The 15,661-nt window shown below is 38.4% G+C and overlaps 1 protein-coding gene across 3 annotated transcripts in view; it reads left to right on the forward strand.

The window, feature by feature from the left end:
• LOC306857785 (bifunctional heparan sulfate N-deacetylase/N-sulfotransferase 2-like) overlaps window positions 1-15,661 on the forward strand; it is a 72,469-nt gene that overhangs the window by 49,596 nt on the left and 7,212 nt on the right. For 2 of the 3 annotated variants that reach the window (XM_079397926.1, XM_079397927.1), the window contains exons 2-11: window positions 4,854-6,273; window positions 9,588-9,675; window positions 9,771-9,925; window positions 10,018-10,203; window positions 11,495-11,623; window positions 11,735-11,917; window positions 12,395-12,491; window positions 12,846-12,969; window positions 13,916-14,090; window positions 14,703-14,873. In XM_079397926.1, coding sequence (XP_079254052.1) covers window positions 5,239-6,273; window positions 9,588-9,675; window positions 9,771-9,925; window positions 10,018-10,203; window positions 11,495-11,623; window positions 11,735-11,917; window positions 12,395-12,491; window positions 12,846-12,969; window positions 13,916-14,090; window positions 14,703-14,873 — 2,343 coding nt within the window. In that variant the 5' untranslated portion in view covers window positions 4,854-5,238. The remainder of the gene's footprint in view (window positions 1-4,853; window positions 6,274-9,587; window positions 9,676-9,770; window positions 9,926-10,017; window positions 10,204-11,494; window positions 11,624-11,734; window positions 11,918-12,394; window positions 12,492-12,845; window positions 12,970-13,915; window positions 14,091-14,702; window positions 14,874-15,661) is intronic. The other variant, XR_013783135.1, reaches the window with a different exon arrangement.

Raw genomic sequence — 15,661 nt, forward strand, 5'->3', positions numbered from 1 at the left:
CCATTAAAAATTCTCATCTCAAAACTGCCATTGTTAAATCAAGTAACTGAGGTTGTTATGCTTGTATTTTTCAGATGTCAGAGTTAGGTTTTACTTCACAATGTCTTTAAGAGCCTGATAAATGACCTCAGGGTAAGCAGAGCACCATTCCAATGTTGTGTTAAAAGTGGTACAACTACAAATACAGTATGTACATACCAGCTTTGATATTCCCTCTATGGACATGCTGAAATGTTCTTTCCAGAAAAACCCAAACATGCACACTGTCTCCTCTACATCCCTCCTCTTACTTCCACTCTTTCACCATTAATTATTTTCACCTTCTCTCAGCTCTCTCCCTTCATCATGTTGAGAGTGTGTGTGTGTGTGTGAATTGCCGGTATAAGGCAGCATTAGCTTGGGCCCAGATGAAAACACACTCTTGACAGGGGATTGGTGAATATCGGCTCTTGAGGTGCTTTTTTTTACGTGCCGGTCAGATTACTGTGTGTGTGTGTGTGTGAAGAAAATCTGACTGAGCCTGGTCGACTCCTGCAAAAGCCAGGTTTATGTAAACATCAAACAGCATTTGCAACCCATATTTTTGGGTGAAACCGGATATTCGAAAATAAAAAAATACATTTTACTCTTTATTTACCGTCGTCTTTCTCTTTCATGTGACCTTATCTGTGAATACATACTGCTGTTTCTCATAAACACCTCACAACAGTTATCTTACTGTAGATTACCTAATTCTACTTCCTCACTTTCACATTAACACTTTATCTCTTACTAAATCTTTTCCTTTCTCACACTTTTAGAAGTCTTGTGATGAATAACCTAACTAATGGAGACCTATTTAACTCTAATATTCCACTGTTAAATATTTATCAGTAGTTAATGAGAGCAGTTATCTCGGCTTTTTAGAAGACAGAGAGATGGAAGATTAAACTTCGTCCTTATTCTGTAACATTTGCCATCTGCTCTTTTATCCTGCTCTTGTTCGTCATACCTGCAACAACAACAGTAGTTGTCAAACTTTCAAATAAATGACAGTCAGGTTGCAAGCTAGTGAAGCTACCTATAGTCTACCTACACTCTAGCTGCGATACCTGGGGATGCACCTATAGACAATTTATTTTTTAGGCTGGACTATTAAGTGCACATTTTTATCAAGTGTAAAATTACTGATTAACATGACGGATAAAAGCAGCTGTTTTTTATACACCAACAAAATACTATAGGCATAATACTTACAGAACTCAGGTGATTTTTCAAACTTGAGTTGCTGTTGTGGTAGGCCAGTTTCAAATCGCATATTTGGCGCACTGCCTTTATCTTGTCCTCACTCAATTTAAAGTGCTCCCACACAGCTGAGGTGTTCGGCATTTTTGTCTTCTCTTCCAGATGAACTGAATCATGACGTTCACTCATGGGCGATTCGTATTCAAGCGCGAATGAGAACCGTTTCGCGGGGGATGCCAGGTTAAAAAAAAAAAAAAGAATATTCGAATCTCAAACCCACCGAACGAATATTCAAATAATCTAATATTCTGGTCCAGCCCTAAATTTAATATGAATAAATATATGAATAAAAGATAGCTAGATGTGAATAAAAATGAACAAAGAATAAACATTGTAGATTAAAAGTAATGTATTTGAATTTTTTTGTGAACAATTATTTTTTTATTTTATTTAAAGGCAAACTCAAAAAAAAAATATACAGTGATACAAAAACTACAGATCAAAAAGAAGAAACCAAACGACTCAAAAAAACGCATGCACTGTATTTGAATTATTTTTAATTTGATATACAGTGTATATATAACCTTGCAAAATTATTACATGAGTATGTTGTATGTAATTATATTAAAGCAAAATGCCTTCTAGCCTTTCCTTAGCTCGAACAGTGGAGGGATTGTATTAGCAATGCCAAGGTAATCATTTTAATTCCCTGAGAAAGCAAGAACTGCTAAAATATGCTCCTTGAATGCAAGGAACTTTCTGCCAAATGCATAAATGTAAATCCAAAAAAATATCCACAGTATAGTGCAGTCTCTTTTTTTTCTAGCAGTGTAGCCTGTAACCTTATTTCTAATATGCCTCAAGCTTTTATGAATGGCTTTTCTTCATCAGTTAAGTGACTCGTCTCATTAATACTCAGACGCAATTGTATGAATCACAGCTCTAGCAGCTCCTGCTGAATTCATTGTCCTTATGTTACCTGGGGATGAAGTATCAGCCAGTGGGCATGTGACACTTTGTCTTTATATAAAGCCAGTAAGACATTCCACAGAGCCATTGGTTTCCAGCAGTCATAAAGAACAGTGTCCCATAGAGCTGTTCTCCTGTTGGCTAGACACACTGGCAGAGCAGAAACCCTATTGGCCAGGGTAGTGATTTTATCGGAAAGAAAGAAACTGTAAGTCAAACGGAATATGTGTGCCGAATCATTAAAAGTGTTTCAGAGTGCAGCTGGGGAGAGAGTGCGCTAAGGACTCTTGCAGAATGTCATCTGCTTGTGCGTGTGGTGACGCTAGCGGCCCTCAGGCACCCTTCGGGCTGAACTGATTCTGCCCTTCTGCGTTAAACTCTGTAGAACTGCACTAAAACTCTCGCTCCACGCTGTGGTCACAGGCTGCACTGCTTCTGTTCAAATCATTTCCAAAAGCCTCTTTGACCTAGACTCCATGCAACAAAAGCTTACATATGAAGTAAAGAAACATCCTCATATAAGGCATCAGCATTGTGGTGCATTTTATTGCCATCATGTTCAGCTAAGTTATTCTTGGCAACTGGAAAGATCCATTTACATCTTATAATGTACTATAAAACTGCTAAGTCAGCTTACGTTTTATCTCTGAAATTCTTCATGCTCAGCCATTCTGAGATTAATCATTGAAACTGGATCTCTGGTGCAGAAACAGCTTCACGTCCAAAGCTTGTTCTGCACTTTTTAACTAATAAAGGCATTGAGAAAATTTTAAGCCATTACTTAATGGAAGCTTAATGCAGTGTGTCAAACTTAATGATTTTTCACTGTGCCTCTTGAATACAGGCACCCTAAAGCTACATTTCATGTGTTTTTAGCTCATTCGAACAAAGGTAATGCTAGCAAAAGTTAATATTGCAACATTAAAGGTGATAATGCCAGTGGCAGAGTGACTTGTTTGGCTTGTCGCTTGGCCTACTTAGCTAGAACTCCCATGGCATCAGGTTTCCCTACAGGTGCAATTTGGGTTGACCAAATGTAATCACATGATATTGAGGACACCACTTAGCTTGTGGTAAACAGACCATGTCCCATACTAACATTTCATACTTGATGCCCTCTTCCTTTGTATACATATACACTAACACTCTCACTCATTTCCAGTTACACCTGAAAGCCTATATCGAGGGAGCATGACTAAGGGATGGCATGGGGTGGAGTTATTTTGGGATCCCTGGGAAAAGGTCTCACGTAGACGGTAAGGGAGGTTTGATGATGGGTACTGAGTGTTAATGGGGCAGGGGTGTGTTTTTGTGAGTATGTGTATGAGTGCTTGTGTGTCATCTAATGGAAAAATCAGCAGATGGCTTGTCTACATTACTCTCTCTGTGGAGATACTGTGAGGCCCCTTCTTTTCTTTGTTGGCCCCTGGGAGGGGGCGTTTCAGAGGTTAGGAGAGTGCATGGTACAGTTCAGATAGCAACACGACTCCATTCTGAAATTCCCACGTTTATTTTGTGACTCTTTATGTGAGTGTTTATGTACTGGGTTAACTTTTTATGCTATCCTCATGAGTATGTACCTAGAGCTTATGCAGAGTCTAGACGTTGTAAAAATGTCTCGTCTTAATATCATTAAAGGAATAGTTTACCCAAATTATTTTGTCATCAATGAGTGCGTTTACGTACATATCTTAACCTTATGCCTAATCTGACAGTTTGTAAGGTCATACATTAATTAAATGCAATAAACAGTGCAGTTTTTTCAGGTTAAAGCCGTAAACCATAAATCTTTACACCAATTTCACTGTGTATGTAGACTCCTAAACTAGTATGATGTTTCTTGCATTGTCTCGTTTTAAAATAAGTGGACTTTTTATGCTTCTAAGCCTATTCTTGTGCATGTAAACTTTTTTTGTTGTTTCATTCCAAATGTTGTTCTAAAGCAGCATGACTTTTTTCCATGGAACACAAACGGAAATTTCAAATAATGTATTGTTTTTTATTTTTCATATTTTAATCATTGGGAACTGGTGCATCAGGGTGGGTTTTTTCTATTATTTAAAGCTGTAAAATTTCAGTTCTCATTCATTGCAATTGCATGGAAAAGCACAAACCATTTGTTCTCCCTTTGTCCACCAATAAGTCATACAGGTTTGGAACGACATTTGGAACATGCATTTTTGGGTGAACTGTTTCTTCAAGGCTGGAATGCAATGCTATGAATTCGGAAAAGATTTTAAAACACTAGACATCATACACATGCCAAGTTTGTAGATGGTTACAGAGAAGATCTGGGAATCATAAACTAAACAACTGTGGACTTGCAGGTAGTTTGAACACAACAAAGAAACACGTGCCTTGTTGCTAGAAGATGCGTGGCAAATGAAAACGATGTGTTCTAAAATAATTTTAAAATTACAAACGTTTGATATCGTTCGACTGGATGGAATCATAGTCTGAGACTGAATGTACTCATCATATGCTACATGATTTGTGAAATCTGTCTCTGACAGCCCAAAATCTGGCTCTGACTTTTGACGACAAGTGTCAAAAATCTGGGCAAAAGTTATGGTTACTTATGGTATGCATTGCAAGCTTAGTTCTGATCCTTTTAACCTTGTCATTTTTTTGTTTTTCCCCCATCCTCATTTCTCTTTCAGGATGGACAGGAGGTTCTGCTAGAAAACGTTTCTCTCATGCCTTGTTTGTTCAAGCAGATACATGAAGCCGCAGAAGGTTTTAGGCCAACGCAACAACACCCTTAAGAACAAACAAATGAGCTGTCTTTTCACATGGATGCCTCCAGCTACTAACGCATAGGGTTGATATATGGACGAGAGGAGTACCATACAAAAAGAGAGACAGCGGAGCGGCGATTCCGTCGCAGGCTATGGGGGCCATGGTGACCTAGAGTCAATAGTCGTTTCCTGGCAGGACAACTTGATTCCAGTTTAATCCCTGCTTGCTCTCTTTGTCTTCTACCTCCCTACCAGAGTGAGGTGCCACCCTCTCTCTGTTCCAGCCACCCACTTGGCCAAGACAGCTATGGCTGGAGTGAGGAAGTTGGCACGAGTAATCAGGTACCAGGGTCTCCACCGCCTGATCTTTGCACTCATCCTCTTCTGTCTACTCTCCATGGCCTACTTGGCTTATCACGTCAGTGCTGGACCCAAGATCAAGGAGGCCCCTGTGCCATTACCACTGGGGGACTGTGTAGCTACATCGGTAGTTGGTGGCGGACAAAGGACTCCACTGTTCCTGCCATTACAGGTCAGCCAACAGCAACACTCGGCGAGGACAGCAGACACCTCTCGGACAGAGCCTGTGGTGTTACTCTTTGTGGAAAGCATCTACTCCCAACTTGGACAAGAGATCGTAGCCATTTTAGAGTCAAGCCGCTTTCATTACCACACTGAAATTGCACCGGGGAAGGGGGACATGCCTCCTTTGGCTTGGCGAGGTCGTGGCCGATACACCCTCATTGTCTATGAGAATCTGCTCAAGTACGTCAACTTGGACTCATGGAACCGCCAGTTACTGGATAAATACTGCCAAGACTATGGAGTGGGAATCATTGGCTTCTATCGGGCAAATGAAAACTCCCCATCCAGCGCTCAGCTTAGAGGCTTTCCTCTCTTCTTGCGTTCAAACCTGCCACTTTGGGATTACAAAGTGAACCCTGCTGCACCCCTGCTCTACATCACCAAACCTAATGAGCTGGAACCTGGCCCTTTACCTGCAGACAACTGGACCACCTTCCTGTCCAATCACAGCACTTATGAGCCTGTGCTGTTAGGTAGCCCCAGACCAGCAGAACCCAATCAGCTCCCAACACACTCACACCAACAGAGAGCTCTGCTGGCTACGGTTATGCAGGACCTAGGTCTTCACGATGGGATCCAGCGGGTGTTCTTTGGAGGTAGCATGTCTTTTTGGCTGCACAAGCTGCTGTTCGTGGATGCTGTGGGTTATTTAACTGGAAGAAGGCTCAGCCTCTCGTTGGACAGATTTTTGCTTCTGGATGTGGATGACATCTTTGTTGGGAAGGAGGGGACACGCATGAAAGTTGCAGATGTTGAGGTACGAGCCTTAAAAAGTTACTGGATATTAGGTACGGTACCCGTATCGGTACCTGTAATTCGGTACCGGTACCCAACGGTACCTTTTTTCGGTACTTTACTCTCTATGTAACAACAAAAACATTTATTTCAGTGAAAAAATAAGTCCAAAACTCTCAATTTCAAAATTTTGAACAGTATGGCCCTACAATTATTTTTCTTCCAGAAACTTTTTATTTTTTCTGATCATCAAATGAAGGCATGAAACATTAATTTATTTTTAATCAAATGAAAATTAAACCCTTTTATTTTTTGGCAAACAAACAAAGGTCTACTGTTAAAATTAATATATGGTAGAAAAATTGTGTGATTATTCCTTTAAAAAGTTTTAATAATTATATTTTTTTCTACATTTAAGTGGTTAATGTGGTTGTAATTATTTTTATAATTTCATTGCTTTATTTAAATTTGTCAGTAAATGGAATATATCAAGACGTACATTATACTGTACAAAAGTAATGCAAGAGTAAGATATTTCTGTTACATGTTAAACCGCACTTTTATTTTAACAGGTTTCCGTGAAGTTTCTGTCTGTATACAGTATGATATGATGCTAGTTTTCTCAAATGAAACGGTAAAATTCTCATGAAGTGACTCTCACAGCCTGTAAGTTCGTGTGTTCGTGTAGTGAGATGCACAGGCCGAAAATCACCACGAGTTCACGTGTGCTTCAGTATTTGTGAAGTAATGGCGTCTCCGCCATTCATACATACTGAGGCTAACATGCAGGATTCATATTTAAACCGTCTTTTTGCGTTTTAATATTAACATACACTAGTTTATATCGCGATTCAAATTAAGTGACAGACCTTCTATTCATCCAAAAATTGACAAATTCTGTTTTTATGAATGGACTCCGCCATCCTGTCCGCGTTTTCGCGGAAACCATATAACCCTAGAAATGTAAGAACACTTCAGAACATTTAGGTTTGCCCTGTGTTGAGTTTTAAATAGTTGCAGGGGTGACATCGTGTCACAGGGTCTCTCTCTCTCTCTCTCTCTCTCTCTCGCATGTGCCCAAATGCGTTCTCAAGTACCGAAATTTGGTACCGAATGATTTAATGTCAATTGGTACTCGGTAGTACCGACGCAATTCGGTCCGTACCCTTAAAGGTACCGATTCCGGTACCCAACCCTACTGGATATACTCGCCAAGTGTGATTCAATTTATTCTTTCTTTTCCAGGTGTAAGACATGGAGTGCTTGCCGAAACTACCAACACTGATACTGTTAGTCATATTAAGTGACAGGGCTGTATGATTTGGCGGAAAAAAATATTGAATCACAATTTATGATAAAAAATAAATAAATAAAAATAAATAGTTTGCTTTGTGAAATGCATTTTTTTTGAAGCTTCAGGTTTGCTGTACTGCACAATTTGGCCCAAATGTTTCTGAATATATATGAACATGACTATAAAAAATATGATATGAAAATATATTATTGTAATATTTCACTGTAAAATAACATTTTATTAAAGGGATATTTCACCCAAAAATGAAAATAGTCATCATTTACTCGCCCTGGAATTGTTTCAACACAAGTTTGTTTCTTCTGTTAAAGACACAAGATTATTTTTTTGATAAAGTTGACTGACCCCATTGACTTTCATAGTATTTTCTTCCATACTATGCAAGTCATTGGGGACCATCAACTGTTTGGTTACCCATATTCTTCAAAATATCTTTGTGTTCAGCAGAAAAAAGAAACTCATACAGGTTTGGAATAATTTGAGGGTGAGTAAATGATGACAGAATTTTCATTTTTGGGTGAACTATCCCTATAAGATTTTGATTTGTTTCCCCCATGGTAGCTGATGAAAAACTTATCCTCATAGACTTGCATTGAACCAAAGAGTTCAGTCATTTCTAGTGACTGGAATATCATGGAGACTTGTGGGTGGCTGTTATGATTTGAGTCAATGTGCAACCACCTAGCAACTGCCCAGATCACCCTAGCAACAGGCAAAACCACATTAAATGTCTCAGCAACCACCATTTACATTTTTATGAGAAAATGTAAAAAAAATATTTATTTTTTGTTGATATGAAATCATCAGTTTGTGGGGTTGATAGGGAATCAGACATCAGTCAGACCTGACCTAGTTTGTCTTCCATCAAAGGTATCTTTTGTTTGATTAATCCGAACTCTTTATTCTTAGAGCTTCTCTCTGACGGCCGTCACACTCCCAGAGCTCCTCCATGACTGAACTGAAGCTAATAAATTAGCACACTTAATACGGATCAGGGAGATGTATTCTCTCTCTGCCGTTGTTTGTAGAGAGCCGTGATTATTGTGCGAGAGGGAGAGCTTATTTGTAATGCAGTGGAGCATGGTGTTCTTCTTTCACCATCTCTCTCTCTCTCTCTCCCTCTCTCCCATCTCCTGAGAGTGAAAGAAGGCTCTCGCTGAAGGCTAGCATGGGGCTAATTAGACTGGCTCACTTTTTAATTTGAGCAGATAAGTTCTCATAGGGGGTTCTGTGTGGCCCACCACACCAAAAGCAATGTCATGCCTGAGGTTTTTGGTTTCACATTTCTCTCTCTTTCCCTTGCTTTTTTCCCCCTGGTAAGAGCTATGATTTTTCATCTTTTGTTCTATTCTTATTATTTATTTTCACCCTTTATCTTCCTTGCCTTTCTTGTCTCTGCAAAATCTGCCCTCTTTTATCTACCTCTTCTCCAACCTGCATCTGTATAATATCAAAATAATATTCTTGATATAACTACGACTGCCGGTATTGCTGTTAGACAATGTGATGGAAGAAATGTCAACCTGAAACTTTTATACAATGCTAGATATATTTGTGTGGCTATCAGAACCACTTTATTTTTTTTACACCTGGGGAAAAATACACTGAATAATGCAAAAATAGAGGGCAAAATGTGTCCAACTCCAGATGAGGAAGAACCTGAAATAGCTGTTTACTGTTGTTTATCTTGCATCTGCCATATTAATACAGAAATTAAGTGATGTGCGGTCACAGCTTTGAATGTGACTTATCCAATCAAAGTTTAATGCTTATCCAAAATAGGTTTTAACACATGGCTATTCCCTACATCTACAATATTCTTTGTTAACTTGCAGCAAAAAGGCTAACTGTTCTGCAAGAAATCATCACTGTGACTCATATTGTGATATAACATTAATTCCACCCACCCTTAGTTGTAACCTACAGTGGATTCATATAAAATAATGATGCTCATCAGTCATCATCTGTTATTTAGATTATGTATGTTTGTGTTAGCTGAGATGTTTTATCTCCCTCCTCACTAGGCGCTGCTTCATACACAAAATAAACTCCGTTCTCTAGTACCTAATTTCACCTTCAACCTGGGATTCTCTGGCAAGTTTTTTCATACAGGTATGATGAAGTTGATGCTTGTGTGAGTTATACAGATATAACCATCTCCACCTCCACACGCTCATTTATCATCTCTTTCTGGTCTTGTTCTTCAGGTACAGATGAGGAAGATGAGGGTGATGACACATTGCTTCGACACCGGCAGGAATTCTGGTGGTTCCCACATATGTGGAGTCACATGCAGCCTCATCTCTTCCACAACGTCAGTGTACTCGCAGAACAGATGAGACTTAATAGACAGTTTGCACAGGTCAGAATCTGCCAAATAATATGCTGTTCAATTCTTGATTCTGATACCATATGAATTGGTTTTCCATGGCTGTAAAGTAATGTCTCTTTCAGGAGCATGGGATCCCCACAGACATGGGTTACGCTGTAGCCCCCCATCACTCAGGTGTGTACCCTGTGCACAGTCAGCTTTATGAGGCCTGGAAGAGTGTATGGGGCATCAAGGTGACCAGCACAGAAGAGTATCCTCATCTCAGGCCTGCCCGCTACCGCAGAGGCTTCATACACAACGGCATTCAGGTGCGAGCTCAAGTGCACCTACAGTACCTCCAATCAACCATGTGCCTCATGGGGCATTTACATAAGACGTTTGGGTGCATTCTAAATGCAACAAAATGTAGCACAGGATGCATACTATTTTTTATGGTGCAAAATGCTCTAAAACTGTTCGATGCAGCGGATAAAGATATCCATACGAATGCATGTGGCTCAGCAGAGGTGCTTTTAAAGGAGATTAATTTAAAGACTTGCGTAATGATTGCTGTCTAACAGCTAATGCATGCAGCATGCTGTCAACAATGGCAGGTATTAATGTGTCAATTATAAACTGTAACAGTTCTGCCTTCTGGCTATTCTGACACATCTTAATTCAGAGCAAATATGTTTGGTATCTTTCCCTGCATGGAATATATTTAAAAAAAATAATGGTATCACTTTACATTAAGGTTTTATTTAATCAAAATTAGTTAATTCATTAAGTATCATACAGTTTTACAGCATTTCTTAAAAAAGGTTAATGGTCAACATTTTGGAAAAATTAAGATTTTCTTAATTTTTTTTTAAAGACATCTACCCCCAGTTTCACAGACAAGGCTTAAACCTAGTCCTAGACTAAAGTGTAAGTCTGAGCTGTTTTAACTGAAAGAAACTTGCACCGACTGCTCTTAAAATATATCAGTGCCTTTGTTTTGTCTCGAGATGCACACCAGTAATTTTTTTTTCTAAGGTATATTAATAAAAATTACTGAAATTTCCTAATTGAACAGTGGCCTAATCCTGGTTTAGTCTAAGCCCTGTCTGTGAAACCGGGCCCTAATGTTCACCAAGACTGAATTTATTTGTATATATATCAGAATTTTTAGCAGCCGTTACTTCTGCTGTGTCACATAATCCTTCAGAAATCATTCTAATATGATAATTTGCTTGTTAATTATTATTGGTGCTCAGTTATTAATAATGGTTTTTATTTTCCTCATTGAACCGTTTTTGTTGGGTAATATTTTTGTGGAAATCAAGATCATTTTTTTTCAGGATTCTTTGATGTACAGAAAGTTCTACAATTTATCCTTGCTGAAAAAAGTATTAATCGCTCTTAAATTTTTTATAAAACATTAATTAAAAAACCTAGATTAATAGTTTTGTAAAAATAGTTCATTTGTAGTGTACAATACATGCATTAACTAATTTGAACAAATCAAGCCTTAATAAAGTTACTAAAATAGCTTTAAAATTTTCAGAAAATTCCCTAGATTGCTCTCATTTCCTTTTGTGTGATTTGGATAGTAAGTTGTGTTTTGGCTTTGTGTATCAGGTTCTCCCCCGGCAGACCTGTGGGCTTTTCACACATACCATCTTCTACAAAGATTATCCTGGAGGCCCTCAGGAACTGGACAAGAGCATTCGTGGAGGAGAGCTGTTTCTTACCGTGCTGCTCAATCCGGTTAGTGTCACACCCGCAATGACACACTAGCCCAGATACAGCCAACACCTAAAATAATATGACAAACGTTGTCTTTTTGACCTACTTGTCCCCGTCCCCTCCCATGCGTAGGTTAGTATATTCATGACTCACCTGTCAAACTATGGCAACGACCGGCTGGGCCTGTACACCTTCGAGTCACTGGTGAGGTTTGTGCAGTGCTGGACTCACCTGCGCCTGCAGACTCTGCCTCCTGTCCGCCTCGCTCAGAAATACTTCCAGATTTTCCCTGATGAGAGAGACCCCTTGTGGCAGGTTTGTGCAATTACATCTTCATGCTTATAACTTGAATCTCACAGAGGCTGCCAAAGACATCATATTTTACCCCAAAATCAATCATCAATAATAAAGCTTATTAAATATTATAATAAAATGTTAATAATTCTAAATAATTTAGCATGTCATTACAACCTACAATCTAAAAATAGGCTTTGTTTATAAAAAAAAACTTCAATAATATTCTCAACAGTTGTTTTTAATAAATAACTTTCATTTAGCTAAGGTTTCTTTGTTTTGTTTGAAATTAATTTAGAATTTTTTAAACACATTTTCCCCCACATCCATTGGTTATCAAAGAATAATCGACAGACTCTTTGCAGTACCTGTGGATCCCCTGTTAAAATTAAAATGCATGTTTTCATGTTTAGGTAATGAACAGGAAAACTTATTTATATTAGTCTCTTATTAATTTATGCTCACATTATACTTACAAATACTCTCCCCGATAAACAGAACCCGTGTCATGACAAGAGACACAAAGACATCTGGTCCAAAGAGAAGACCTGTGACAGACTGCCCAAGTTTCTAGTGATTGGCCCTCAGAAGACTGGTAATGAAACCATTGAATGTGATTATTATAGATATGCATTCTGTTTTGAACATACTGTATACTCAGGGGCGCCGTTATGTGTTCCGGCCCCCTGAACAGCATATTGACTCGGGGCCCCCCGCAATTGCGTTCCAGGGTGGGGGCTTGGGGCCGGGTAACGGAAGTGTGTACCCTTTTTGTTTGTCAGTCATTAAAACCATTAGAGACTAATACACAATTTAATAATAAGCCAGGATTTATGATGTAGAACACTTCATTCCACATACAAGTCACAGAACACAGAATATTTCCTAGAAATGTGATTAATATTTGATCAAAACAGCTTGATGCAGTGGTGTCATGCTTCTTTTGCAGGAACCACTGCGCTTCACTCGTTTCTTGCCCTTCATCCTGCCATTACCAGCAGCTTCCCCAGCCCCGTCACCTTTGAGGAGGTGCAGTTCTTCAGCGGACCAAACTACCAGCGTGGCATTGACTGGTAACCATGGAAACCTCATCCATAGCTCATTTTCTTTGTTTCCAAATCAAATACCAATTTTTGTAAAGCCTCACTCACATCACACTGACACAATTAATTTTTGGATCATGCTAAATGCATAAATTGTATATTTTAGTGAGTATATTGTGTCTATTGCATGACTATTATTAATGCTTAAATTTATGTCACTGGATGAGAAGAGTTAAAAGTAACTAGACTTACGGTTTTGCATGGTAGACAAAACAACAGTTGAATAATATCTGTAAATTTTAATTGAAGGACAGAAGGATCCATTGATGGACTCTTTTTTTTTTTTCTCGCTCAAAGCAAGAATGAATAATTTAAAAGATTTTTTAAAGTTATATGAATGTAACATATAAAACCAAAGCAACACAAGCAGTCAAATGTCAAACGTTGTGGATTTAATAACAAAAAGAAGTATTCAGAATTTATCTATTAACTAGCCATCTTTCAAGCAGTGGAAAAATATCTTCAAATACTCTGTCAAAAAACATTACATAAACACAAGTTTATAAATAAATGAGGTTTCTTTTTCTTTTTTGCGAAATTTTTAATTTTATGTTGCTATTTGGACATTAAATAAAACATGACCCAGGTGTTTTCTGCTAAATAATAATATTTGCATGTTCGTCTGTCAGTGCTATAATTCAAACCTTGAAATCAAGATTAGGCATAAGATAATGTCTTTAGAATGATTCATAGTGTACATGTGAAAATCTTCACCTTACAATGGAAAAAAAGCACTGTTTTAGAAGTCAGCACTCCAAATTTAGCAAGAAATGAGTATTGGATTTCATTCAGAAAATATTATGCAAATATGATGCAATGAATTAAAATAAACAAAATACTTCTTAGTGAGTTCCTCTCTTAACCTTTTTTTGATATTGGACTTGCCTTTTATGTTAATTCTGTCTTCTTGTCTCAGGTACATGGATTTTTTCCCCGTACCCTCAAACGTAAGCACAGACTTCCTGTTTGAGAAGAGTGCAAACTACTTTGACACTGAAGTTGCCCCGAAGAGAGCAGCCGCCCTGTTACCAAGAGCCAAAATCATCTCTATACTCATCAACCCTGCTGACCGCGCGTATTCCTGGTACCAGGTGCGTTTGTATAGCTTAGCTGGTTAGTTCACATGAACCAGTTAACCCCTTCTGGTAGATGTCGTAACTACACCGTCTGATGTAATCTCTCTTGCAGGGGTGGGCAAACTTTTTGACTCAAGGGCCATATCAAGTTTTCCACATTAAGTGACATTTATAAACATTAGAAACATATTTTTATATTCTCCACCCTCCACAACAAATACTGTAAATTTAGCAGTGTTGAGAGAATACTATTTTGGAGCTATTTAGCTATTTTGGAACAACTGCCTCACGGGCTGGATGAAAACGCCCGTAGTTGGCCCACCTCTGCAGATTCGTATCGTTTTTAAAAATCCCTCACGAGCCGCCTCAGGCGTGAAAACGGGCCGCAGATGGCCCACGGGCCGTAGTTTGAACACCCCTGCTCTATTGGAAATGAAAAAAAAATAAAAAATTACAAAACACAGTAGATTTCAAATCAACATGGAACATGCACCAGCCAATCAACTGCCATTGAGACGAAGAGAAATGCTAATGGATGGCATTTTCGAGATATCATTGACTTCCTCTGTAGCAACACATCCAATGAAAACTACAACTGTTTCATTTCACTTCTGTCACTCTCTGTAGCATCAGAGGGCTCATCAGGACCCTGTGGCGCTAAACTACACGTTTCATGAGGTGATCTCTGCAGGGCCGTCGTCCCCCGCAGCTCTGCTTTCTCTGCACCGCCGCTGCCTGCAGCCTGGAGCCTACAGCAGCCATCTGGAGCGCTGGTTTCACCACTACCAGCCCAGCCAGGTGTTTACACACACACACACACACAACCCAACAGCCGACTTCTGGAACTTGTTACACTACTATTAACCTAGCCAGGTGTGCACACAGAAGATCTGTCTCTTAAAAGAACTCTTTTCATCTTAGTCGGCAGCTTTGACATGCAATAATGTAACTAACCTTAATTTATCATGGGTGCTGATTGGTCGACAGTGTTCAAAACATGCCAAAATAATAGCAGTTTATTAGACACACAACATGAGCTGGATACTGTCTTTATCACTGCATGGCACTCATAAAGCTGTTAATGTTTAATGGCAAATAGTACAAAACATAACAATATTTTTGCAGTTTCTACCGATAAAATATTTTAGAGCTTGGCATAACTAGAATACTTCATTCAAAACCAGTGTTGGTAAGATTTTTTTTTTTTTTTTTTTTTTTTTTTAAATAAGTCTTATGCTCACCAAAGCTGCATTTATTTGATCAAAAATACAGTAAAAAAAAAATTATATTGTGCAATGTTATTGCAATTTAAAAGAACCATTTCAATATATTTAAAAATTGTAATTATTCCTGTTTTGGCAATGCTGAATTTTTAAAAGCAGCCATTATTACAGACATCAGTGTCATTTGAACCTTCGTTTTGAACACAGTTGTGCTGCATACTTGATTAATTTTTTTTTTTTTTTTTTTTAAAGAATAGCATTTGTTTCAAATTTAAATATACTGTAATATTAGAAATGTCTTTACGGTCACTTTTGATCAATTAAATGCATAATTGGTGAATGAAAGTATTAAACAGTGACCCC

Source organism: Barbus barbus (genome assembly GCF_936440315.1).
Source record: "Barbus barbus genome assembly, chromosome: 38".
Taxonomy (NCBI): domain Eukaryota; kingdom Metazoa; phylum Chordata; class Actinopteri; order Cypriniformes; family Cyprinidae; genus Barbus; species Barbus barbus.